Source organism: Taurulus bubalis, assembly GCF_910589615.1.
Source record: "Taurulus bubalis genome assembly, chromosome: 7".
In the NCBI taxonomy this organism is placed as follows: Eukaryota; Metazoa; Chordata; class Actinopteri; order Perciformes; family Cottidae; genus Taurulus; species Taurulus bubalis.
In genome coordinates, this window is record NC_136595.1 from 20,338,628 (window position 1) to 20,363,742 (window position 25,115).

Consider the following 25,115-nt stretch of genomic DNA (forward strand, 5'->3'; position numbering starts at 1 on the left):
TAAATAAATAAAAAAGCAAATGAGTAAAGAAGCGCTGTGTGTGCGCGTGTGTGTGTCGCGGGACTTTGACTCACATTTATAAAATTCTTGCTCGGTCCCTGATTGTTGTAGAACTGCCACCTCTGCTTTATATAGTTATTTTATTTGTTTTATTTTCTTCAGACGTCTGCGGTTCGTTTCGCTGGCGGGAGCCCACATGAGACAGATACGTATGAGGAAAGTCTGTATTCCGGGTCCTCCGCGTGAATCGATTCCGGCCGTTGGAGATCCAGCTCCGGGTTTTCTCAGCGGCCTCTCTGTCTGTGTCTGGCAGCAAAGCGCAGCGTGAAAGCAGTGGGAAACAGAAACACTATGGCTGCCACTCTGTCTCTCACTCAGGTAACACTGTCTCTTACAACTCACATCTAACGGCAGCAAACGGTTTCGTGTCCGCCGTCCCGCTCGGCTCGGGGGACACATTTCAACCGCGTCGTGGAGGGGAGGTAGAGAAACGAGGCGGACGAGAAACGCGAGCTTCACCTCGACCCTCGTCTCTCTTTGTGGAAGTTCAGCGCCGCTGTGACTGGGAAAAGTTTCTGCCTTAATCTCTTCGGGGACTGCGTAAGGGCGTAGCTAGCTAGCGAGCCTGCTAGCTAACGGCTACTCTGTGTGTTGGTGTTTTTAAAACTTGAGAGATAAGATGGGAGACGTTGCTTTGGGGAGTCGTTTCGGGTGGGAAGTGGACACGTTGTGGTGGTTGTTGTATGTGCTGCCTCGTTTAGCTAGTTGGTCCGAAGAGATGTTAGTACGAGATCGTCATGTATGGCTCTGTTGTGGCTTCACTGTCATGTCTGCTAACACTGTTTACTGCTTTAAAAACAATCAAATAAAGCAAGTTGAGCTGCACTCATTGGACGTTACAATCATTTGGTGTTATAATAACCATGTGTTATGTGGTGAGACTGAACAACCAACCGGTTTATGGCTGTTGTTGGAGGTAAACATGCTCCACTGACCGGGTTAGTTGCTTGTGTCCGTGACCTTTCCGAAGTGGACAACGTGAACTGTTGGCCTGTTAGCTGCTGCTGCTGCTGCTGTCCATTATATCAACAGAAAAAACCCCTCCAAATATCGTGAACAGTTGTTTTTCAACCAGTAAGAGGAAGTGAACTAGAGTAGCCATCAGTCAGCACTAATGTCACAAAATGTCACACAGCTGCTGGCCAACTTAAATGCTGCAGTTGGTGTAGAAAAGTGTTTGCATGGTAAATAAGTTATTTAGCATAGAGCAGCTAGATCTAATAAGTAGATTATGGTCCCAGACCAGGTCTGGGACCAGCTGCTTTGACTTTGACTATTATCTCGCACAGAAGAGTTCAAAAACCTGTGTTTGTATTTCTGTGTTGTGAAACTTCTTTGGACTGTCAGGCAGCAACGCTTGTTTCAAGTGTGCTGTCAGCGTTACCGCCTACTGACTTTCTGTTTGGTGTTACTCGGTACATTAATGTGTTTGTATTGCCATGGGTGAATTAGGGAATTGGAACAAACTAGACTGGCGTGTCAACCCCTGCACTGAAATGCATCTTGCTATCTGCTTGTGTTTTGTATGGGCTGGCTGGGGAATGATTGAGGGGTGTTTTTTCAATGCTCAATTAAAGAGTCACCAGTACAATGACCACAGTGTTACAGTCGCCAACAGTTCCAGGCACACTATTGTGTGTCAGAGAAAATAAGTTGCATTGGCCAGAGAAAGATGTGTGTGTGTGTGTGTGTGTGTGTGTGTGTGTTGTGTGTGTTGTGTGTGTGTGTGTGTGTGTGTGAACACCGCTAACTCGCTTTAAATTGGCAGTTGGCAAAGCTGACGGATAACCATGCTGATCGCAGGCTGCGTTCTTTTTTTAATAATAATAATACTTTGATTTTATACAGCCCTTTTCTGAATACTCAAAGACGCTTTACATAGGAATCATTCACCCACTGTGATGAGAGGAGCTACCGTGCAAGGTGCCACATCAGTCTTCATCTTAAGTCTTCATCTGTGCCCAAACTATATGGTCTGTAACAAGACTGACAGATCTTTGCTATACTTTACTTTTACATTATGAAATGATTTAGCATGTCAATTTGGTTGTGGGAGAAAATTACGATGCCTTTTTAAGCACCGGTTGAATAGCCACTCGGCGGTTGAGTCACAGTTCCAACAACCAAATTGTCAGTTACAGCTATATGGAGTAGGAAATGCTGATTATTTTCCTGTTCTGCCCAGCAGTGGACAGTTGTCGTAACACCGGAAAGGGGGGTGTTTAGAGAGGATATGACAGAAGGTAAAATTAGCAGTTGTCTGTGGATCGACGCCCTGTTGAAAGTGTCTCGCTGACCATCACTAGTTAGTACTCTAGGGAAGGTTAGCCTTTGTCCTGAAGTCATTACTCTCTGCTTTCCATTCAGCAGGAACCCTCTTCATCATTGTAGCGCATATATGTTCACTTTATGGTGTATGACACATTCTCTTTTTCTCCAGAAAATGTGCTTATTTTTGCCTGGAATGACACAATTGTAACTCCCCCCAAATTATCATCTGCTCGCGCCGAGACAATAAATTGATTGAGAAAATGATTTGCAGGCAAGTTTGATAATAGTTTGATTTGTCACGCAAACATACCAAACATTTACTGGTTGAATGTATCTGGTTTTCGGAAAGTTGGTCTGTCTTGTGATGGTGCTTTTTCTGGAACTTCTGGTGTTTCATATAATATTTTTTGGTTAATGAAAAGCAATTGAAAAGGAAAATAATTATTAGTTGCAGCCCAAATCTGAAAAGAACACAATTCCATGCTTTTTCTATCTAATGATAAATATGTTTTATGAGAGCTATTCTTTGGCATATTGAACAAAATTAACTGCATTTGTTTCTTCCGTCTGTTCGTCTCCCACCCAGCAGATGTTTTGGGCCGTTGACAAATAATCCAGCTGTTTAGTGATGAGGAAACATAAAGCAGAATTTAACACATTGCTTGAAAAGTATGTCTGCATCTGTCATCTGTAGTGGATCAGTCTTTTTTCTTCATTTTGACAGCTGCATTGACGCAGTCAGTAACACACTTGCTGTAGCCAACACACTTGTCATTTAAGCTTGTAAACTGACAGGTAAGTTTAGGGATTTGACCAAACAAACCTAAACAGTGGGGTGGTTACATTTGTATAAGGTGTTTCTAAATGTGGTAAAATTACGAGCTTGTTGTGTTTATTCTGTAAACTCAAATGTGGGTATTTAAGTGTCTTTCCTTTCTTTACAGCTCTCCATTGGAAATCCTATTTATGACAAATACTATCGGCAGGTATGTAAATACATCTTGCCAAAAATAAAACAATATTTCTTTTGACTTTGGTGTTGTGTTTGCTCTGTGTTTATTGTTTTGCTCTTACAATATACCATTAAGTGTTGAGCCCATTGCTATTATTTTATAAAGTAATTTTAAGATTAATTGACTGTTATTGCATTGTGCTGTAAAATGATCTGGATAAGAGATGTCTAAAGTTAAAAAATAAATGTGGGTGCCCGGACCCTTTTATATTGTAAACAAGCTTCAGCTGCTTCAATAAACTGTTGTGGGCTTCAGCAGTGAGCAGTGATCTCTCTTCTCTCCTTTCTGTTCCGGTTTCTGTGTCCAGTAAAGGAAATATCTCCATGAATTAATAATGTTTCCCTTTGCCTGACATGTCAGGGGAGCTCACTGTGAGCTTCATGAAAGACTACCAACAGATCCAATAAATACCAAGCGAATAGACCGCTGAGAAAATAGCTTTGGTTTATTGTCAGTATTGATTTAAGTGATTCAGAGACTCCTATCCCGCAGGACAATTCTCACAGTTTTGATATGTTGCCTCCCTCTTTCTCCAATTCAAACATATTTGTGTTGTGGTCAAATGCTTTTGGCTAATAAGACATTCAGTGTCTTTCTCAGCAGTGCAGATGTTACTAATGTTTCTGGGATGGCATAAGCTATAATGACTGTGTGGTGTTTGTGTGCAGGTTGATCCAACTGGCAGTGGGCGGGTGGCGGCAGCTGATGCAGCTCTGTTCCTGAAGAGGTCTGGCTTGGCTGACTTGGTCCTGGGGAAGGTGGGCAAAGAGTCTGATCAGTGCAGTATCATTACGTCTCTGTTGTCTTTGCTGTTTATGTTTATGGTCATAAATGTATCAACTGTGTGTGTTACTCCATAGGTCTGGGATTTGGCAGACTCTGAACGTAAAGGTGCTCTTAACAAGCAGGTAGAAATGCACTGCGGTGTCACATCATGTTTGTTTGTTTTATGTGCATCATGTGCATTTGATCACTAGATTCATGACACCTAACGCACCTCTGTTCCTCAGCAATTCTTCATAGCTTTGCGGTTGGTGGCCTGTGCTCAAAATGGCCTGGAGGTGGCGCTCAGGAGCCTTAATGTGGCTGTTCCTCCCCCGAAATTTGTACGTCTGCTACTGTGCATAACAAACCATTTTATTTTGTACTTTTTTTTAATTTGAACATTGGAATAGTAAAACATTTTTTAGAGGAGTTGAAGAATAACGCCGTTTTGTTTATCTCCAGCATGACACAAGCAGCCCGCTGTTAGCAGGAGGAGTGGCTGTAGACAATTCCTGGGTTGTCAAGGTGAGGCTCTCGCAAGCTTATTATCTTTTTGTCTTAATGTAAGATAGTGATCTATGTTTCATCGTAATGTGCCTTGATGTCTTTTTCTTGCTCATAAGAGAACCACAACAGGATATAGCGGTTGTAAAATATTAAATGCATTCGTCACAGTCTGATCTTTCCTGTTGTGTTCATGTAAAATAAATGATATCTGCTCAATATGACACAGACATGTACAGCTGTACTAGTTGTATATAAACATTAATGTGATCAGACATCAATACAATACATAGTCATTTACTCACCTGGACCTAAATGAAGGTCGTTGATTGTAAAGAAGAGTCATATGATGGGGAATTTAAGCACCGCTTACTGAAATGTGATTGAGACACAGCCTCCCTGGATAATTAATATTTAATTTGATTGACTGTTAAACAAACAAAAAAGCATGTTTTGAGTGTACATCAGTGATTTTACAATAATTTATCAAACTGACAACTGAGCTTCAAATTTGAAAGAAATGCATCCATATTCTTCCTCCTTGATACAGGCTTCAATTTAAGAGTTTTAAACATTTTAGTATTTTTTTTTTTCTCCTGTAGCTGCATCTGGAATACATTACATTTGAATTGTCTCTAACCATTTAACATCTGTTTGGTTTTCTTCCCCAGCCTGAGGAGAAGTTGAAGTTTGACGCTATCTTTGAAAGTCTGGGTCCTGCAGGAGGGATTCTGACAGGAGACAAGGTCAAGCCTGTCCTGCTGAACTCCAAACTGCCAGTGGACATCCTTGGCAGGGTATGATCTCCAAACAGGACACTTTTACAATAGTTTTATCTCTGTCTCTCATTTTTGTTTCGGTTTCCAAAACTAAACCACATTTGACATCTGTATTCCTCCCCTGAGTTCATCATCATATACGTAGGAGTTAAGCTAAAATGAGTATTTTGGGATGCAGCGGTGGGTGCAAATTAATCCGCTAAATTAATGTAATGTAACGTATCCTAGCAGTAGCATTACTCTTCGGTCAGTCTCCCTCTCATCCCTGCCATGTTGTGTCTCCATCAGTGGCTTCATGTGTGGTATTTGTAAAGCCAGCAGAGTAGCAACGGAGTGATTAGAAATAATCCTGCATGCAAAGTGACCAAAATAAAGGGGGAAGTCCTATGTTTTTAAAAATAACAGAAGACGTAAATAGTCACCAATTTGCACAGGTGGCTTTTAAAAACAAACTTAGCTAACTAGCAAAGCAAAATATCCTTTATAAAAACTAAAAGCAACAAATGATAGACAGACTGTTCCATCAGATTGTATATTACGCAATGGTTTCCATATGTTACAGCCTAAATGATAACAAATTAAACGATACGATGCAGAAAGTAAAAGGGAAAAAAAAATAATGTGGAAAATAAAGTTGGGTAGAAAATGAATTCGGAGAGGAAGTGAGAATCCGTAGCGAGTCAGGGCTTTCAGGGTCATGTGTTATTATGTGTCATACAGTTTTGGAATGATGCATGCTCATTGATAATGTCTGTATTTGTGTTGAAGGTGTGGGAGCTCAGTGACATCGACAGAGATGGCATGTTGGACAGAGATGAATTTTCTGTGGTAAGAAATTAGCCAATATGACCACATAGGTTACAGTCAGTTAGTTTCAGTTTAGGCAGTATTTTAAATGATATATTCAACTCTGCTGTTTCCTTCAATTTATTACAGCATTGACCCCCCAAGAATCTAAATCATATCAAGCTTTTCTATTTATGGTTTTCCCCAGTCTTCACTATCTGAATATTTTAGGAGTAGTTTAAAAAGTGTCTTCACTTTTTATGTGTATGCTTATATTCTACAGTACAACCATTTCTGTATCCCTCAATGGAACAAATAAGACACCTGGAAGAAGTGCGAGGACAATAATAATAACTAAAGCAACGACTTTATTGGTAATCGTCTGTTATCATTGATTTTTTTTTGTTGCCCTTTCCCAGGCCATGTATCTGGTGTACAGAGCCCTGGAGGGGGAGCCTGTTCCCATGTCCCTACCACCTCCCCTGGTTCCACCCTCCAAGAGGAAAAAACCCTCGGTGCCTCCCGTGATGCCCCTGTTACCCTCGCCCCCCTCAGTCAAAGACAGTCGCTCCTCCCACGCTGCTAAGACCATGCCCCTCCCCCCTAAACCTGCCCCCGCTCCTGTCCCGACACCAGCAGCTGCCCCTGTGAGTACGGTACCTGTCTCTCCTCTGCATGCACTGCCTGAAAAGCTTTTCATTGCCACTTAGCTACAACAACAAACATTTAAAATGATTTCAAACTGGCTTGTTCAGTGTGTCTTCCAAAAAAACAAGAAGAGTGGGAGTGCGAAGGTAAGTTCTGAGTTAGTGTCGTTAAGTGAAGGTTGTATTAAATTCTATTATGATGTTGAATGTGCTGATTAAAAGTATTTTTGTATTGCCGGCGCAGTGGGTGGTGTCGTCGGCAGACAAAGCAAAGTATGATGAGCTATTCAGCAAGACTGATGGTGACATGGACGGCCTTGTGTCTGGACCTGAAGTCCGAGACATCTTCTTGAAAACCGGGCTTCCCTCTGCCACACTTGCACGTATCTGGTAGGTAGAGACGGCAAAACTCCTGTTCAGCTCCTCCGGCAGCGTGTGAAGCCGAGTAGCTATTGTTGTAGATAGATTTGAGACGTTTTGCTTGATCTTTATGATCTTTTATTCACTAGTCAAGTCAATTACTTTTTATATTGGCCAAAATCCACAAATCACAGATTTTGTTTGGGATAAGGCAAAAACAAATACCTTTTTTAGTGAAAAAAAATAGGAAGAAACCTCTGGAAATGCAACAGAGTAGGGTTCCCTTTTCATGCAAAAGATGTCATTTCAAGAAAATAACATATACACATTTGCCAAAGTACATTTTATTGGCATTAGGCTGCACAAAATCATGTAAAATCACACATGCTGTTCCCACAGCTGATAAACATAGAATATAATAGAACATTTGACTCAGGATTGGTGTTGAAAATAGTCAATGTTGCTCAAGGTTAAAACTAGAAAAATATAATGCCTGTGATTATTAATGTAATGACAGTGAACACATAGTCCTAGTTGATACTGGCGCAGGGTGATAACAGCGCTGCAGTGCGTGCTGACAAGTCACATAATATGGATTTTTATCTGATTAGCTTCTGTTCCGTTCAGACTGTCCTGTGTGTTGTCCTCCATAACTACTGAACATGACGATCAGTCAGGCCTTCACAAATAGTCGTTGCCTGAGGTGTAAATCGTTACTCTCTGATGTAACGCGTGTCTGTTTGTGTTCTCAGGGAGCTTTGTGACATTGGAGACATCGGGAAACTGACCCGAGAGCAGTTTGCCCTGGCGCTTCATCTAATCAATCAGAGGCTGACTAAAGGCCTGGAACCACCGCAGACTCTCGCCCCAGAGATGATACCTCCATCTGACCGGCAAACCGTCAAACAGGTGGGTCACTCGGAGAGTTCAAGTCTATGAATAATAATCTGGGATGTCGTGATTTTTTTTTTTGTTGTTGGTTTCCATAAAGAATTCAGAACTAAGGCTGGCCGATAATTCAACATACACATTTTCCATCTTTCAATGGAATCACTGTGATGAAATCATATATCGAGGTTTTTTGATACACAATTATGTTGTCTAAATTGATAATAAAAAGTACATACTTGAATTTCTCAGAAAATCTAATAGTTTTGCTCTAAAATTCTTAAATAAATGAGAAAAGCCATATTGCCCAGCCTTAATTCAGAACCGATGCATCCCTAATAACAGCTGATGGCCTTTGGCAATATGTTTTTCTTTTTAAGCATAAAAACAATCTGTCACTTATTGCTTTTTTCCTGCCTTTGTATATTTATTAGGTTTATGTTTCCTATATAATATTATTTTAGCATGCTAACATAACTGACTGATATTCTTTGTATATTTTGATAAAAATACATTTTGTTTTGAATATTTTTTTTAGACATTGTTCCTCCTTTCTTCTGTTTTGGATTTTTCTGAGCTTGCAGCTGTGTCTCTTTCTTTTCCAATTTATGCAACAATTTTTTTGCTTTTACCTCCCACTTTACATTGCATCCTCTTCACACGTGCAGTGGGATGATCCTGAGTGAGTGTGTGTGGTAGTTTACTGACTCGGGGGCATCTCATTACTTTTAACAGGCTGCCTCTCTTTGTCATCTTTCCGCCTTGTCTCACTCATTTGTGTTTCTACCATATATGACATCTATATTCCTCCTTGAGTTCACCATCATATGCAAATGAGTTAAACTGAGAAGAGCAGAGGTTGATGTTTTTTAAGTATTTTGGGATGCAGCGACAGCTACACATCCGGGATGTAGATGCAAATCAATCAGCTAGGTTAATGTCATGTAGTACCAGTAGCATTACTCTAGTCTCACGCCTATCTCTGCCATTTTGTGTCTCCATCAGTGGCTTCATGTGTGGTAAAGCCATCACTGTAACTCTTTTGTACATTTACTCTCATGTTCATCAACATAGTAGTAATGTTGCAGTTCTCTCGTGTAATACAATTAGTCTTTCGTATGTGATGAGAAGTAATTCTTAGCTGACAGTATATGAAGTGTCATAGTTGTTGTGGTGTTTTACCATCAGTCATAACTTTAATCCTCTTGTATCTTTCCTCCTCGCGTCCTCTTCAGAACAACGCGGCGAACCTGGCCGCTGACTTCTCTGCCATCAAGGAGCTGGACTCTCTCAGTAACGAGATTGTCGAACTACAAAAGTAAGCTTTTGTTCTAATTTTCATCCCAAAAAATGGAAAACGGCATCTTACTAATGAGGTTATGTAACCGGAGGGGACAGGACAGATGGCCCGTACTTGTTTGCACTAAATCATTTCCATCATCCAAAACTCAAGCAGTTTTTAAGTGCAGTTTTTGACTGTGATGTGCATAAAATATCATCCAAAAAAGATCAATACGAGTGTGATGAGGCGCAGCTGTGATAAATGTATTTTTGGAAAAAGATTTTGGCAAATATCCTTTAATGTGACCATGGTCCATGTCAAGTTGGGATAAAAACCTTCTGTATACTCGACTGACCAGCAGGATGTAGTGTTTCCCACAAACTGAAGGAACTACAGTGTTTACCCTAATATCATTAGGTTGAGCTAATTTTGTTTAATTTAATGTTCTCTATAGCACCAGATCACAACAGAAGTAATTTAATGTTCCCTTTCCTATAGAACATGTCTACACCTTGTTCTTTTATTAAACACACTAAATGGCCTTATGTTGTTTATCTTATCTACACGACGGCATGTCATTTCTGTTTCTACATGGTCGCACGTTTAGTTCCGTCCCGATGCGCACAGGCACGTGCACGCACACGATAGGCTCTGTAAATGTTCTTTCAAAAGCCCCGAAAAATAAACGTGCACACTTTGTGGTTGTCATTAAAAGAAATGAACACCATGTTTCCTTTTAATTCAGTATTTCTCAAACTGGTACAGTATTACAGGTGGCTGCAGCAAGAGTAAATGCAGTTTTTTTTAAATTTAAAAATAAATAAATTTGTATTTCAAGATCTTTATTGAGAACTTAACATATTACAAAAGTACATGGACATAAAACTAACTAATTAATAAATACATGGCGAAATGCATGTACTTTCAGCTAAATGTTTACGTTACGCCGTAGGGGGGGGATCTCCGTGAGAGTTGTGTAAACTGAGGGGAAACACTGAACTAGGCTGCCCAAATATTTTCCGGACATCTGGAAACAAGCTAAAGCTGTTATTTGTGAACCCCACTAGGTGAAAGAGTGTAATACTGGTTCAAGATTATTTCACTCCCACTCTCTCAGATGATATAAATAAACATTTGTGTTCTTGCTGCAGGCTATCAAACACAGCAGATGGCTATGTTATGTAGCTGCTGTTTGACAGTGAGGTGGAAGGAGACATCATATGTACACTATTTCTTCACTTCTAGCCAAAAAGAAATGTTAAATGACAACAACAGTATTATATATTTATGATTTTTATTTTTTTGCTCCATCCTCTTTAATTCCAAAAGACTTTTCACAGTTTTCGTCTGCACCTAAAGTTAGGTTGAAGAAATATCATATACGATAAATTTGGTTTACCGTATATGATGGTTTATCAGTCTCAGTTTTGGAGTTCAGCTTCCCTTTTTTGTGAAAGCTGAGAGGGAGAAGTGAGAAGTGAGAAAGTTGGCCTTCCACCCCACCCCCCAACTTTTTACACACACACACACACTCACACTAGAGGACAGCTGTTGTAGGAAAGGTACGAAATATGGATAGAAGTGGAAACTAAGTCAAGATCAGAGCTTCAGACGGACAGCAGATCGAGAGGAGCTTGACGAGATGATTCATATTTGTGAATGCTTCAAAATGTGGCAGCAGTCTTCTGCTCAAGATGAGGAGGAGGAGGAGGATAGTGATGATGAAGATAATGGGTAAGAGGAGAATATAAATGATACTCGGCTTGAGTTGACTCTAGGTTTGCTGGGAGAGGAATGTACTGTTATCAAGAGAATTGTGCTTTTTGATGAGGGAGAATATAAATATAGCTGCTGTTATTTTTAGTCTGTGTTGAAATGAAAGTCAGAAGATAAGCGCTTTCTAAGGTTGGTGCCTTTTTAGTTTAGTCATCTAAATGTGAAACTGAATACTGAGTGTTGTGTTGTGAATGGCTTTTCCACAACAAATGCACACAATGCATATTACATGTTATCTTTTGCTGAGGATACTAATACTGTTTTCAGAGCTGAAACAATAATTCAAAATCTATGTTGCATTTTTCCTATCATTAGGCTTTCCTAATCACTGTGAGAAAACAGTGAAGCAGCATCTTTACAGAAATAGTTATAGGGGGTCGATCCAGTAGCACATTTAAATCAAAGGATATATATTTGTAACAAGCTTTTTCAATGTCGTCAGTCAATTGATTCTTTTTTAATACATGTATTAGACATAAAACCCTTTTAGTGTCGTTATTTTTAAAATGTTCAAGAAATCTGAGTTGAAAACATTAGATGGGTATGTGAATGCAATCCTACACAATCTAATATTGGATATCCAAATCTGGCGCAAAATGAACCCACATCTCTCTATTATGGTTCCATTCGTATCAAAAATTGCCTTGTCATAATGATTGATATCAGTCATGATTAATAATAAGGTTTAATGACTGCAGACAAAAAATGGGCTGACATTTTGGTGTCTGATACCATATCAGCACCTTGACTGTCACACACGATGTGCCTTCTTATGGTTATAAGGCAATAGCGGAAAATAAAATACACAATTATTAATTGCTGGTTATACACCAGTCAATATGGCTCTGTTCTCCTCTCCCCACCCCTTTCCATTTCCTCTCTGGCTGGGTGGATGAAAGGGTAAGAGAGGATGAACATAGAAGCAGTGCAAACGATGGATGTTGTAGGTTGGCTCATCATCACTCGTCCCTCCTCCCTTTCTTCTTCCTCCCTCCATCCTCAAGCAGCCATCTGCCTCTCACTCCTCATCTCCCACACGTTTGACTGAGCAAGCACAGTCTGACTTTCTACAACACTCGCCCTCACCACGCATACAGCGTCGTGCACACACACTCTACTTTTCTTCAGGTCACACACACACAGCTGCAGACGTTCAGGTGTCTCTCTCTGTACGGTGGAGTTGTGATTTCGGGACACCATGGTGGTTCAGGGAGAGGAGGTGGTGGTGGTTCAGGTGCAGGGTAAAGAAGGCTCAGTGGAGAACTGGATGGGGCTGGGTGGGCTTGGAGTCCCGGGTCTTCCCGCTCTGTCCACTGTGGCTAAATACTCCTGTCTCTTGTGCTGGACCCCCAGGGAGAAGATCTCTGTAGAAGAGGAGATCAAGGAGAAGGAGGATGCCATCAGACAACGCAGCACCGAAGTGCAGGTAAGATCTCGCTTTCTCGGTTTGGCTGCGAGTTTGTCTCTGGTCTCAGTACGGTGGCCACAAACAGAAACAGGGATTTTTGGCCATGACAAGGTTGTGTGCATTTTTTTATTTAGGATTAGTGTTGGAACACAGCTTGTTGTACGAGCATGTTGGTATTTCTGCTGGATAAAACTCCTGGTCAGACGAAGCAGCTGGCAAGAGCCAGGAGGCGCTGAAGCAGTTGTTCACTTTTGCTGTGATGTAAATACAGGAGGAAGAGATCAATAATGCATTCGGCTGGCAGACGTAGACGCTCGTTCAAAAACACAGTTAAGGTTTCTCAGAGAGGGAGAGGCTGGTGTTCTTGTGTAGGCGTGTCTGCTCTGAGCCTGAGACATGGGCTCTATTTTGAGAGCAGATGGCTTAAAGGGCTAGTCTGCTCCGCTTGTGGGAATTCAGCTGGAGTGCGAAGATGGAGCTCAAGGGAGTCTCACGGTGATGTAGCTGCGTAGCTCCACTGGAGGGTTGCCTGAAGTGCTTTTGGCAATTCATACTGTATTGTGGTTTTTCTAAATATATCCTGGACATCACATATTGTGTGCTTTTGGTTGTTGTGATCTGTACTGCTCCCACGTCACAGATTCTATATTAAGACCTCCCCTGCAGTGTTTCTCCAAGGTGGGGAATTTTATTTGTGGTGGTCTCGCACAGTGACAGAGATCTCTGACAGCCATCACTTGAAAGCCATTGGTTTCTCAAGATGAGCGTAATTTTCCAGTGCATTTACACTTGGAAGCAGCGTACCGTACAGGAAAACCGCTAAAACAACAATTCTAAAAAAACACAAAATATCTTTTTGGTGGGTATGAAAACAAATCTAGTTGGGTAGGCCGACTACATTTATATAAGATCTTTAAACATGCGTCAGGACCCGTAATGAACTAGTGATTCTATAGTTGGTGATAAATCCCTGATTTGAGTCCAGCCAGACAACTGCGTTGCATCCTATTCTCCCTTTCCCTCCGCCGCTTCTGTCCCAGTAGCGAACCTGTCAATCTGTTTTCGTTCACATATCGGACTGCTTTGTGTCTCTGCTGTTTGGAACTATGGTTGTTTTGATCCGTTTTGCATGCATTTCTTTTTGTCCTTTTCTCTCGGGGTATGAGGTAATGTAAATAACACATTGTTTAAAATGTGCATGTTAGATGTTCTCTTATTCCTCTGCATTTTGAGTGCCTGGAAAAACATAAGAATCCCCTGATTTATTTTCCGTAATTATCCATATATTAAATAATCAGTATAATTATAATCTGTTATTCTTCATCTTTTTCCTATTCTATTTGGTTTTTCTACCAAAGTTTGCCTGTGAAAGAAAACACATCTTTAGCTTGTTGTCTGCAGGACTTACAGGTTGAGGTGGCGAAGGAGAGCGAGGAGCTGCAGCGGCTCCAGGCTCAGCGTCAGAAGGTCCAGGATGCCTTGGACGAGCTGGACCAACAAAAAGCCTCCCTGGAGGAGCAGCTGACTTTTATTCGCCAGCAGACCAACCAAGAAACCCATCTGGTAGGTCTAGTAGAATTTAAACAAATGTATTTATTTCAATACTGGAAAGCTATGTGACTATAGAAATGACTGAACACCACTTGCAAAGCACAGCAGGTGTATAAATGAATAACGCATTCCAGTCCATGGCTCCAGCCTATTCATAACGGTAACGTTTGTCCCAGATTTCCTCGCTGCAGTCGGAGCATGAGGACCAGGAACAGAAGATATGCCAGTTTGAGGAGGAGCTGGTTCAGGCCCGAGAGGAGCTCCTCGCTCTGCAGGAGGAGAGCAGGAAGCTGCAGGAGAAGGTCCAGGCCGCTGAGGAGCAGCTCACGCCTCTACAAGAGTCTGTCCGCGACTCCTTTACACAAGTTTCCCAGGTCGGTTTGTGGGAATCTATGAATCTCCTTTCTTCGCAGAAAATAGGACCTATTTTTTTATTTTTCTCTTTCTCCGTGTTATTCTTTGAACCTCTGTGCTCTCTTAGGTTCAGCAGAAACTGAACAACCTTCAGGTGGAAGAGAGGTCAGTAACTTCCCAGCTTAGCTGGAAAAGAGCCCTGGAGGACAGCTCTCCTGTCATGGTCAACGGATCAACCGGCTTCACTGCAGAGCTGCGCCAGGGGGATCCCTTCCAGCAGGACCTCTTCCAGGAGGACCAGCCTAAAGAGCTGAAGGAGGAAGAAGATCCGTCAGCTCTCTTCAGTCCGCAGAAAGAACAGTCGGATCAAAAAGAGAAGGAAGGAGAGGAAGAAGAGAAGGAGGAAGAGAGTCCAAAGACTCTAGAGGAGGAAAAGTTGAAACATGATGCCTTGGATGATCTCTATACTAGTCTCACCTCCTGTGACGTGTACAATAATCTATTGGCCCTCGCCAAACCACTGGACAACACAGCGAGGGTAATAAATACACTTGCCTTAGTTATCACTCCTTTTGTATCGATGGAAAGAATGCCTATCTACCAGTTCCTACTACAACTGTTTTATCACTACTACACAAAAATGGGACCTTCTTTTTTGCACCCACCAAGCCAACTACTTTTACTTTAGGTGTGATCGTAGTTATGTAGCAAAACAGGAATTTTACCAAATGTAAAATATAATGTATGAATTGTCAGAATATATCACTTTAAGTAACACTAGTCATGTGTTGTCTCTAATGTCTCCAGGAAAACAGTAGCCCGAGACCCGACGTCTCCCCAGAGCTCATAAATGATACAGAGGAATTGCCTAAAGAGAGCCCACCAAAGGTAAGAGCCCTGAGTAACTGAGGTACACTTGAATCATTTAGCCAAGTGAGTTTTCTTACTCCACAGATCTTTGTTAAACACATGTCTGAGGTTTTCAGGCATTCATTAATCATGTGTAGTGTAAACACAACAAATCAATTTTGTCGTGGTCAAACATGTCAGCAGAACCCTGTTTCTGTTCAACAGGTTGCATCGCCAGAGCCGGAGAGCGAACCGGAGCCAGCAGAGTCCCCGGAAAGCCCCACCAACTCGTTACCACCTCAAGTCGGCCCTCGCTCTATGCCGCCTCAGACCAGCCCTCCCTCCCTGCCTGAGATGGACTTCTTCCATTCAGACCCGTTTACTGACCGTGAGTTCCAACAAACGTCTTATATTTAGTTAATAGCTTACAAATACGATGTCTCAATGCCCGAGGTTCCATATGTTGACCTACTCGTTTTAAAGTGATTGGTTTTACAGATTTAATTGTATTTATTGTAGATTAGTTTTGGGTACTTGCAGAATGAGGTTGCATAATACATTTTTGTACTAAAGACTAAATGTGGTCAAATTCATGATATTTTTTTAACCTTATAGACGATCCATTCAAAGATGATCTATTTGGAAAAGCAGATGTTGCAGGTGAGTTCCCAGTCAAATCCCTATTTGAAAGTGATTAACTTGCAAACTAATTAATTTCATCACAATCAGAAACGGTTTTATTGCCAAGTCACACACCAATCGCCAAGCCAAATCCAAGGAATTTGGCTTGGTAATTGGTGTGTGACAGTAAACGGTTCATATGAAACAAATTCCCCCCAAATTCATTGATGTATATTTGATGTGTTATCTGACAAGCATGAACCAATTCTACAATATCAAATGTTGACACTTTGTATCTGTTGCTGTTTCTGTTCAATCAGATCCATTTGGTGGAGATCCGTTCAAAGGGTCCGACCCCTTTGCTGCAGACTCTTTCTTCCAGACCCCCAGCGCCCCCTTTGCCTCAGGCGACCCATTCACTGCCAGTTCCGCTGATCTGTTTGGTACCACTGCTGGTGTCCCAGAACCAGACCTGTTTGCAACCAAGCCTAGTGACGTAGCAGCTGGACCAGCAGCAGGTCCAGATCCCTTCTCCTCAAAATCTACCAATCCAGCTGCAGCAGCCAAGGATCCATTCAGCACCACAGGGAACAATTTGGTCATCTCTGACCCGTTTGGTGGCAAAAAGAATGCCACCAGGGAGGCGGATCCGTTTGGTTCCCAAGCTGCAGAGGCCGATCCCTTCAGCTGCTCTCTACCCTCCTCAGATCTGGCCGTGGTGAGTAGGCCTGCCATACAACCGGGTCCCAATGTACTCACTCCCAGATTTATTTAAATGAGGCAGTTAACAGGCCCATATTTTTAACGAGTTGAACAAAAAGCCAGTTTTTTCATCATTATCTAACTAAAATTTGTATTTTATGCAAAAATACCTGCAATTTCATTCATTCAGATGTATTAAAATGACAGGAAGTTTGTAACACATCTTCATATGTTGTGCTACTAGTATTGTAGTAGTATACAGTATTGTTTAATTATTATATCTGTTTTTTTTATTGTTTATGCTGCTATTTTAGCCATGTCTACCTAGTCTAAAGAGTTATCAACAGGAACTGTTTGAACGTGGTATTAACACATTTGTTAGATTTTGTGTTCCTAATCGGTCAAGAAAACATAAATGATAATAATTAATAATAATCAACGTTTGGATAAAAGTGATGAATGCGATCAGCAGTTTGTTTTGGCATAATGTTCATCACTTCATAGTTCTAGTGAATCAAGTGAAGTTTAGTGAAGTTTCAGGATATTCACGTCCACTGCAGAGTTTATTCTACAATATGCTAAAATATTAAGATTAAGATATTAAGATATTAATTAGTACAATGTGTTCTGTTTTTTTAGAAGGACTCTGCAGCATCCAATGACCCATTTGCTCCAGGTGGTACGACAGTAAACGCCAGCTCAGATCCAGGTATGCCTTGTGGTGTAGCGCCACCTTCTGGGGACGGATGCCATTGCAGCTGTTGAAATGATCAAATACACTAACAACAGAGTCTGTATGAGTGTGTTTGATATGCTCCGTGACTTGTATGTGCGTGTGTGTTTCAGATCCGTTTGCGGCTGTGTTTGGTAATGAATCGTTTGGAGGAGGCTTTGCAGATTTCAGTGCTTTGACGAAGGTAATCAAGAGGTGTTGTTCACGTCCCGTGTCTAACATACACAATGCTGACAATGCACACTGGATATAATTTAGTTTAGTAGGCGGAAGTAGTCTACCGTCAAACTGGAACCTCCAGGGAGGCTGTGAGTGAGTCATTCAGTGTGTTGTGGTTTTTTGGGAGGAAACAGCTGAACACTTGGACGTGATTATTCTCTGTGGAGGGAATTGGACACTAAACTCATTATTTAGTACATACAACAAGCAGCATAATTTAATGAGCAATATCCATGAGGCAACCTCAGGGGCTGAAAAATGAAGCCAACGTGGAAGTGCCAAAAACGGCAGTCGCTCAATTGGCCACTTGAGGCTGCCTCCAAAAGAAAGTAAATCTCTATAGACCACCATGTTAAAACTTTACAGTAGAAATCAACACGTTTACAGCCCGAGACAAATAATTGTTTTGTTCTCTTTCCCTAATATCCCTGTTCATGACTCATGCTCTTCAGAAACCTATGTGTGACGTCACGGAGACTACGTCCATATTTTATACAGACTATAGCAATTTCATACATTCTTTGAATGTTGCCCCAATACATTGATTAACAATGCCTTTTAAATCAGAGTGATTTTGCAAAAAATGGCAAACATGCATTGATTCTGTATGGAACACCCTGAATAAAGTCCTTACCAATCGCAAAATAGGCTGCTGTGATTCCAGCTTTGATCTATATTAGCGACTCCCTGTGTCATTTGTTTCCTTGTGTTTTTACGATAGCATATGCTGTCCTATAATACTGTATGTATTTGATTTGGTGTGAATCTTTTGTTGCAGACAAACGGTGCTGACCAGTTTGGCCTCAACAATAGGAACCTGTTCCAGGAAGAGAGCCAGTCTGCTGGCCCTGATGTGCCCCCAGCCCTGCCCCCAAAAACGGGTACGCCAACCAGACCACCTCCTCCACCTCCAGGTCAGTACTTGCTATGAAAAGGTAACTGTTGTCAACTTGTGGTTTCTCTTATCAGACATTTCAACATTCATTAACTGGTCTGTGTTTGTGCCTCAGGTAAAAGATCGACCATCTCCAGGACGGATTCGTCTGACGCCTTCCAACGACGAGGGCCCTTCCTCCAGCAGCCTTCAGGAGACTTCTCCTCCTCTTCCCTGCCTGCTAAGGATCCTTTAGCCGACCCCTTCGCCCCTTCCTCCCCTCCTCGTCACAACGCACGGGAAGCTGACCGATTTGCCAGCTTTGACAAAGTGAGCACCTCGCCCTCTCCCTCACCTTCACCTGACTCTGACTAGTCACTGCCCTCTTCTCTTTTTTTTTTTTTCTTCCTGCTAATAAATTAATAAAGTCACAACCACCAAGCAAATCAGGCCAGCTTTATAAATAACTCCATCCACTGCCATTAAAATGTCCCAAAGAAGTGAACTAATCGGCTCATGTAAATGGTCACACAGGTTCCTGATGCTATATTTGCTATATTTGTTGATAAGCTTGTTTTCTTGAGCTAAGCTAACATAAGCTATTAAGCTTTTAGAATTGAGTTTATTTTGCTGCTGGTGTATATTTTAGCTCTTTATTAGGAAGGCAATATATATTTTTTGCCATCTAAAGATTCTTTATACTTGTACTTATTTTCTGTCACTGATTTGTATTGGGATTGCACTTAATGTATGCCCCATGATTGAAGTTGCACTGTCTAACTTTATGAGGAAATGTACAAAAATGACATAATGGCAATTATAGATATATTGATATATTAACTCTGTAAAATATTTGTAGAAACGGACACGAGATCTGTTTCAAATTAGTTGATTTTACACATCTACCTTTGCGATCCTTATGGTTGGCAGTGAATGGAGAGATGAGAGGCTGCTTGCATTTGACTTTTGTTTCCATCTCAACTAAGTACACTGACGTTACAGCCTGTGCCTATGCACCGTTCATTCTGAAATAAGATGTGTTTTCTTGCAAAACATTTCATTCAACAATTCACCTTTTTACACTGAAATTGCTTTTCAGGTAAATTTCTAATTGCCATTGGGTCAAAGTGCCTATTTTGGGTCTGACCCAGTGACTGTGTGCATAGTCCGTATGTTTCTGAGTCGACACTTTTGTGGCGTAAAGGCATTATATCAGGTGACCTTGACTAACGAGGTGCAGAGTAGTGCCCGCTGCCTCTTAAGTGAGAGCCCATTTCAGACAGTTTCAACCTATAAACTCAGAGTTTCATGAAGTGCTACTGTTGTTACTAACTCATAGATTTCATATGCTCCAGGACAAATTTGTAGCAGCTAAGCTACACATAAGATGCTTTTTTTGTGTGGAAATAATGCATCTGATAATTTCTTCTCACAAGCAACTATATATATTGTATACAATTATACATTGCTTCAACCGAGAATAAAAAGGGAATTACTTAATATGTGCAAAAAATTTAAAAAAGTAGCGGAAATAACAGGAATATTTGACATTGTACTTTGATCGAAACATTGGTTGAACCCTTGTTAGTTTATCAGGAATAAATTGGTAAGAGTTATAAAATCCTCTCCGATCTTCCCTTTTTAATACTGCATAGAAATGTACTGTGAATTTTGGATGATGACTTTAATTTAGAGGCCGTATTGATTCTAGAGCCTCTCCCACCACTTGACTGCGCCTGCATGTTGTTGAACCCTGACCTGCACGCACTAACTGTGTGTTTGGCTTTCATTCACTCACACTCACTGCTTTTCCCATCATTCAGATCGTCTTTATTTTTTTCCTCTACACATGCCGCTATTTATTTATCCCTGCATCTGTTCAGCCTTTTACTTATCAGTTCCATTCGGCCCTTGTCTGGTCAGCAGTGTGTTGTGGAGAAACAGATCGCCTGTATTCTCTCTGTCTGTGTGTCTTTACACCTCTGTCAAGAAAGTTGAATAAAGAGTTGAATCAAGGGCACCATCTCTGGCTTCTATGTGCATCCATGATATTATTATCTGCAAATGCCTGAGCTTAATGGACCATACCCACATTTTTTTGCATATTCAGTTCATTTAGTTGTGACTATACTTTGACATTTTAACGTTGGCATTTTCCAAAGCATTAATTTAAGTTTATTTAAGTCCTACTTTTTAAGCAGCCTTCTTTTGTTTGTCAGTTCTGTCATTGCTGCTTTGTTGTGAAATTGTAAACGTGGACATATATGTGCATTTTTACACAATAATGAAGGTAGACAGGTTATAATCTTGGTAGTTTTATCTCAAGCATGTTTTATGTCTTTGTATGTTCATATTTATATATATTCAGATATTATAGTGGCCTCATGGAAAGCCCAAAAAATATATAATATATCCAGTTATCTACAGAGTGGCATGCTTTGTTAAATGTTTGGCCATGATGGTAAATGGGATGAAACATGCAAAAGTACCAGTATGGTCCTTACAAGCACTTTGACAGAATCTCACTAAATCACTTCAATATCTGAAAGTTAAGACAAAAGTACCAGCTATGGTTTCTTTAAACTGAGTTCTAAAACACATCATAAGTACTTCATTTATGTCTGATTTCATTTATATTTAAAAGCAGCAGTGGGATGTACCAGCTACAAGTAATAAATGCACGTTCTCTACTAAAATCTATAGATGTTTCTTCAATGTTGTCGTCATGCATGTTCTGCGCACTCTACACCAAATTCATCTTAAAAAACGTCTGCTCGTGAACGTCGTCATCACTGCCTTTTTTCATTTGCATGTGGGGGGGGGACACACACACACATGCTGGATGCTTCCATCTGTCGGTCATTGAGAATCTGAACCTCTTGGCACAGTGCATGTTCGATCTGTAACAATGAACTGTCTTCACCAGCCTTCTGTGTATTTCAAAGTTTTCTTCCTTTGTCGTTGTGATCCTACACAGTTGATTTTTGGTTCACGTCTCGCATTAACATTCGTCAGCAGAGATCCCGGCTTTCACACTTTCGTCTCATTTCCATCTCTGATTTCATGCCTCCACACCATGTGGGAGGAGGACACGCCTGAGCGGCAAAGACTGCCACTCTGTTGTTCATGGTCATCTTTGATAGAGGGACATTTGATTTAAATGGCTTGTTGTTTGTCAGGTCACTGGTGTTTCAATGAGGGATGTGAACCATTTTTGATTTACAGTCAGCTTACCGACACAGATAAATAGATGACCTGCAAATTAGTCGAATGAGTTCCACATGTGCTTGTTCTGCAATGAACATGTCAAAATGTCCACTTTGAGAAAGGTCAATTGTCAGTGGGTTCATGATGAATGTCAGTTCAGGCATTGAGAGATCTGATGCTACTTTACCCTCAATAGAAATATTACTGAGCCAGTAAGTGCTCATTAAAAACCACAATAAGGGGATTTATGAAAAAAGCCAGGGACCTTTGTAGCGTGTTCATTTACCTAATATTCCTCAAACATCTGCAACTTTAATAACTATTAAATGGTGTGTACACCACAGCTCTGAGATGTTTGATAATGATAATAATAACAATCACATTTAATGGATTCTTATTGAGAATCTGTGTATGTGATGAGTTAAGTCAAAAAAATAACTAATATTGACTGATTTTTATATCTGAATTATTGAGATTGTCCTAAAAAAAATTGCCAAAAAATCCATCTGAGATATTATTCCTTTTAATCATGATTCCGGGATTACATTACATCTTCATTTCATTGTTCAATCCTGTTGTATAAGAACACTAATAATAAATCCTTAATGTTAAGGATGTTAAGGGCCAGGCACAAAAACAACAACTGTGAAATGTAATACAAATACAAAACAGTCCCATTATGAAGCATATAACGTGTAATGATAGTAGTATGCATAATATAATTGCAGCTATTGTTGGTTACCTAGTACCAGCAGGCTGTAAGAATAAGTGTGTTAATATATCTTTGAGAGTCTGTTAACTGTATATGTGTTTGTCTTTGTCTCCTCTCCCCCATATTTCTTTTGCATATGTGTGTTTTCTCCTTCCCCCTTCTGTGTGTGTGTGTGTGTGTGTGTGTGCGTGACGTGTGTGTGTTTAAGAAGCAGTATCCAACGGAGGAAGACATGATAGAGTGGGCAAAGCGCGAGAGCGAGCGAGAGGAAAAGGAGCGACTTGCCAGGCTCACCCAGCAGGAACAAGAGGACCTGGAGCTGGCCATCGCACTCAGCCAGTCTGAACTCTCCTGAGGAGCTTGTCCCGCCTCCCTCCTCCCCTCCCCTCGTCCACTGACCTGGCTCGGCACGGCACGGCACGGCACAGCCTGGCCCAGCCCAGAAAGCACCAAAGCAAAGTGGGGACTGTACAAGACTGATTCAGCAGCACCCGCTGACTCATTGAAGAGACTTTCTTGGAACAAACCCATCTCTGAATCTTCCTCCTTCTCCCCAGACTGTGTTCACCGGTCACTGGAAATGCAGTATTGATTCTTTTCTCCCCCCCACCCCCCATCCTGTTGGTCTTGTTTTGGAGGAGAGGACCAGGATGGAGTGTTCTGAAGAATGGATTGTCGAAAAATGAAATGCAGTGAATGTGGCTCTAGAGATTGCTCCGTTGATTTCCACATCATGCTACAAAATGTCACATTAACTCTCCAGAATGTAATTTATTTAATGCACTCAAAACTTGATTGAAATAGCCATGTCAGAAGTCCTATCTTTATCCACTAACAGTACTCGCTACACTTTCTTAAAGCTCGGCTCACTCTAGCTTCTGAAGTAATATTGAGAATTTCATGAGATTTCTTTAATTAGAAATAGTCTCACTCGTTTTGTTGAGCCCCCAAAAAATAAACCTAATTTTTTTTTAACAGTGTATTTTCAAGACCATGTGGCTGAGTGGGGAAAGTGTTTTCGAGGCAAGTGCAAGTCAGTCTTTTTATGGAGTGACCATGTACTTATATAGTTCCGTATGATGGCAGAAGGCCGATGAGATTTTCATTAAAAAAAGTTCTCGTTCAGGACAACATTTCTACTTGTTTAACTGGAAGTTACCAGAAATGTGAAACGCATGTGCAGATTTATACACAAATGTAATATGATATGCTACCACATACAGCTTCTTGATACTTTAATTTCTTTTAAATTTCAGTAATGTGTTGCTCTGCGCAGCATCTCTCTGTCAATAACTTTTTTGTGAGATACTGAAAAGAATGATACTACAACTATTACATGTAATGATTACATATTAATTGGCATTACATTTCAGGGCACACTTCAAGGGATTGCACAAAACAATAACCTTTTTTTTTGAGAGAGAGAAAGAGTCCAACACCAAATACTTAGTTTCTTTTAATTAGTTTGAAACTCTTTATTAATGTCTTTATTATTGACACTAACAAACCAACTTGTCATAGATGAATCAAAGAGTGTGGAAAAGCCGATGTTTGCCCACTTCCATTAAATAGTGTCGATAGTCTTGTTGATCCTCACTGATCAAGGGTCAGGCACTCGGCAGTCTCCCTAACGCAGACGCCTTTTAATGAAACGAGTTTCTGGAAAAATATAAACTTCCTCAAGTAGTCCATTTCACACCCGGTTCCATTTTGAAGTGAGCCACTGTTGTTTCGACTTTTGTTATCGCCTGTATGGCCGTTTAATATTTCCAGATGCTTCCTCTCTGAGAGACTAACTGGATTACACAGAGTCAGTAAAAGTTGATTAGCTTCTCTGCGTTTCGGTGGAGCAGTTTGTCTTCCACAACAACACACCAGTTAAAACACACAACACAGAGCAGTGGATCAGCCAGTGCTTCTTTCTCTTCTTGCTGAGTACTTTTGTGTTTTCTCCCAGAAAAGGAGTTACTTAACACTGAGTGCTAAACTGTGATGGTTCTCTGAACAAGTGAAGGCTTCGTTGTACAGCAGGAGGCTTTCATTGACCTTTTCTTTGCTGATTTCTGACCAAACTTCTTCCTGCTCTTTGTCACTTTTCGGCTTTAAGAAGAAATGAGCATCGTCATAGTTTCCTCTTCTCATGTTTAACTAGTTTACTGTCTGTGGTTAAAGCTGCACTTCCTACTAACGGTTCACTCAAGATAACAGCAGTTGTCCGTCTGTCATACTACAGTTTAATTGCACCTGACATGTTACTGTCATTTGTACAGACTCCTTTTAGCAAATCAAGAACCACTTATGTTGTTAGGCTTACCCATAAAAACTTTTTAAAAGCTACTTGTATTTTTATTTTGTATTTTCTAACATGTAGAGAAAAAAAAAAATCATTATTTGGCCAGAATATGTAATGCATTTAATTGAAACAGAATAAATATTAAACACGTGTAGTTTTGCTGTTTGTTTGTTCTTACTGGGATCAAGTCATGTCTTAAACAGCCAGTGGTGGAAGAAGTTTTAGTTAATTTACTTTAAAAAATCCTGCATTCTAGCTTAGTTGAGTTAAAAAAAAAGCAGTGGTGCAAAGTAACTTAAGACTTACTTGTACTGTAGTTAAACAGATTGCAATATATTTGAGTTATATGCTACCTTGTACTTCTACTGCACTGCATTTCAGACGGAAGTACTGCGGTGTTCACCATCTGAAACACATAACCTCATAAAATATGATGTACCGTTACAGATTAACTACCCAAC

The 25,115-nt window shown here is 40.7% G+C and overlaps 1 protein-coding gene across 1 annotated transcript; it reads left to right on the forward strand.

Annotated features, from left to right (window-relative positions):
• Positions 1–333: 333 nt before the first annotated feature.
• eps15 (epidermal growth factor receptor pathway substrate 15) lies at positions 334–24,813 on the forward strand. Its single transcript, XM_079221000.1, has 25 exons — positions 334–378; positions 3,276–3,317; positions 4,013–4,102; positions 4,205–4,252; positions 4,355–4,450; positions 4,572–4,634; positions 5,285–5,410; positions 6,161–6,220; positions 6,598–6,825; positions 7,070–7,215; positions 7,938–8,094; positions 9,309–9,391; positions 12,485–12,557; positions 13,941–14,102; positions 14,267–14,464; positions 14,572–14,982; positions 15,252–15,332; positions 15,519–15,681; positions 15,909–15,953; positions 16,235–16,632; positions 17,256–17,325; positions 17,463–17,533; positions 18,347–18,482; positions 18,579–18,772; positions 22,570–24,813. The coding sequence occupies exons 1-25, from the start codon at positions 352–354 to the stop codon at positions 22,714–22,716; spliced, it is 3,315 nt and encodes a 1,104-aa protein (XP_079077126.1). The 5' UTR covers positions 334–351; the 3' UTR covers positions 22,717–24,813.
• The last annotated feature ends 302 nt before the right edge of the window (positions 24,814–25,115 follow it).

What these genes read in the sequence shown, in the direction of transcription:
- eps15 (XM_079221000.1), top strand. Translation starts at nt 352, where the DNA reads ATGGCTGCCACTCTGTCTCTCACTCAG. An exon ending in CTGTTCCTCCCCCGAAATTT is followed by an intron (nt 4,451 to 4,571) that starts GTACGTCTGCTA and finishes GTTTATCTCCAG; the next exon opens with CATGACACAAGCAGCCCGCT. An exon ending in ATTTCAGTGCTTTGACGAAG is followed by an intron (nt 17,534 to 18,346) that starts GTAATCAAGAGG and finishes CTTTTGTTGCAG; the next exon opens with ACAAACGGTGCTGACCAGTT.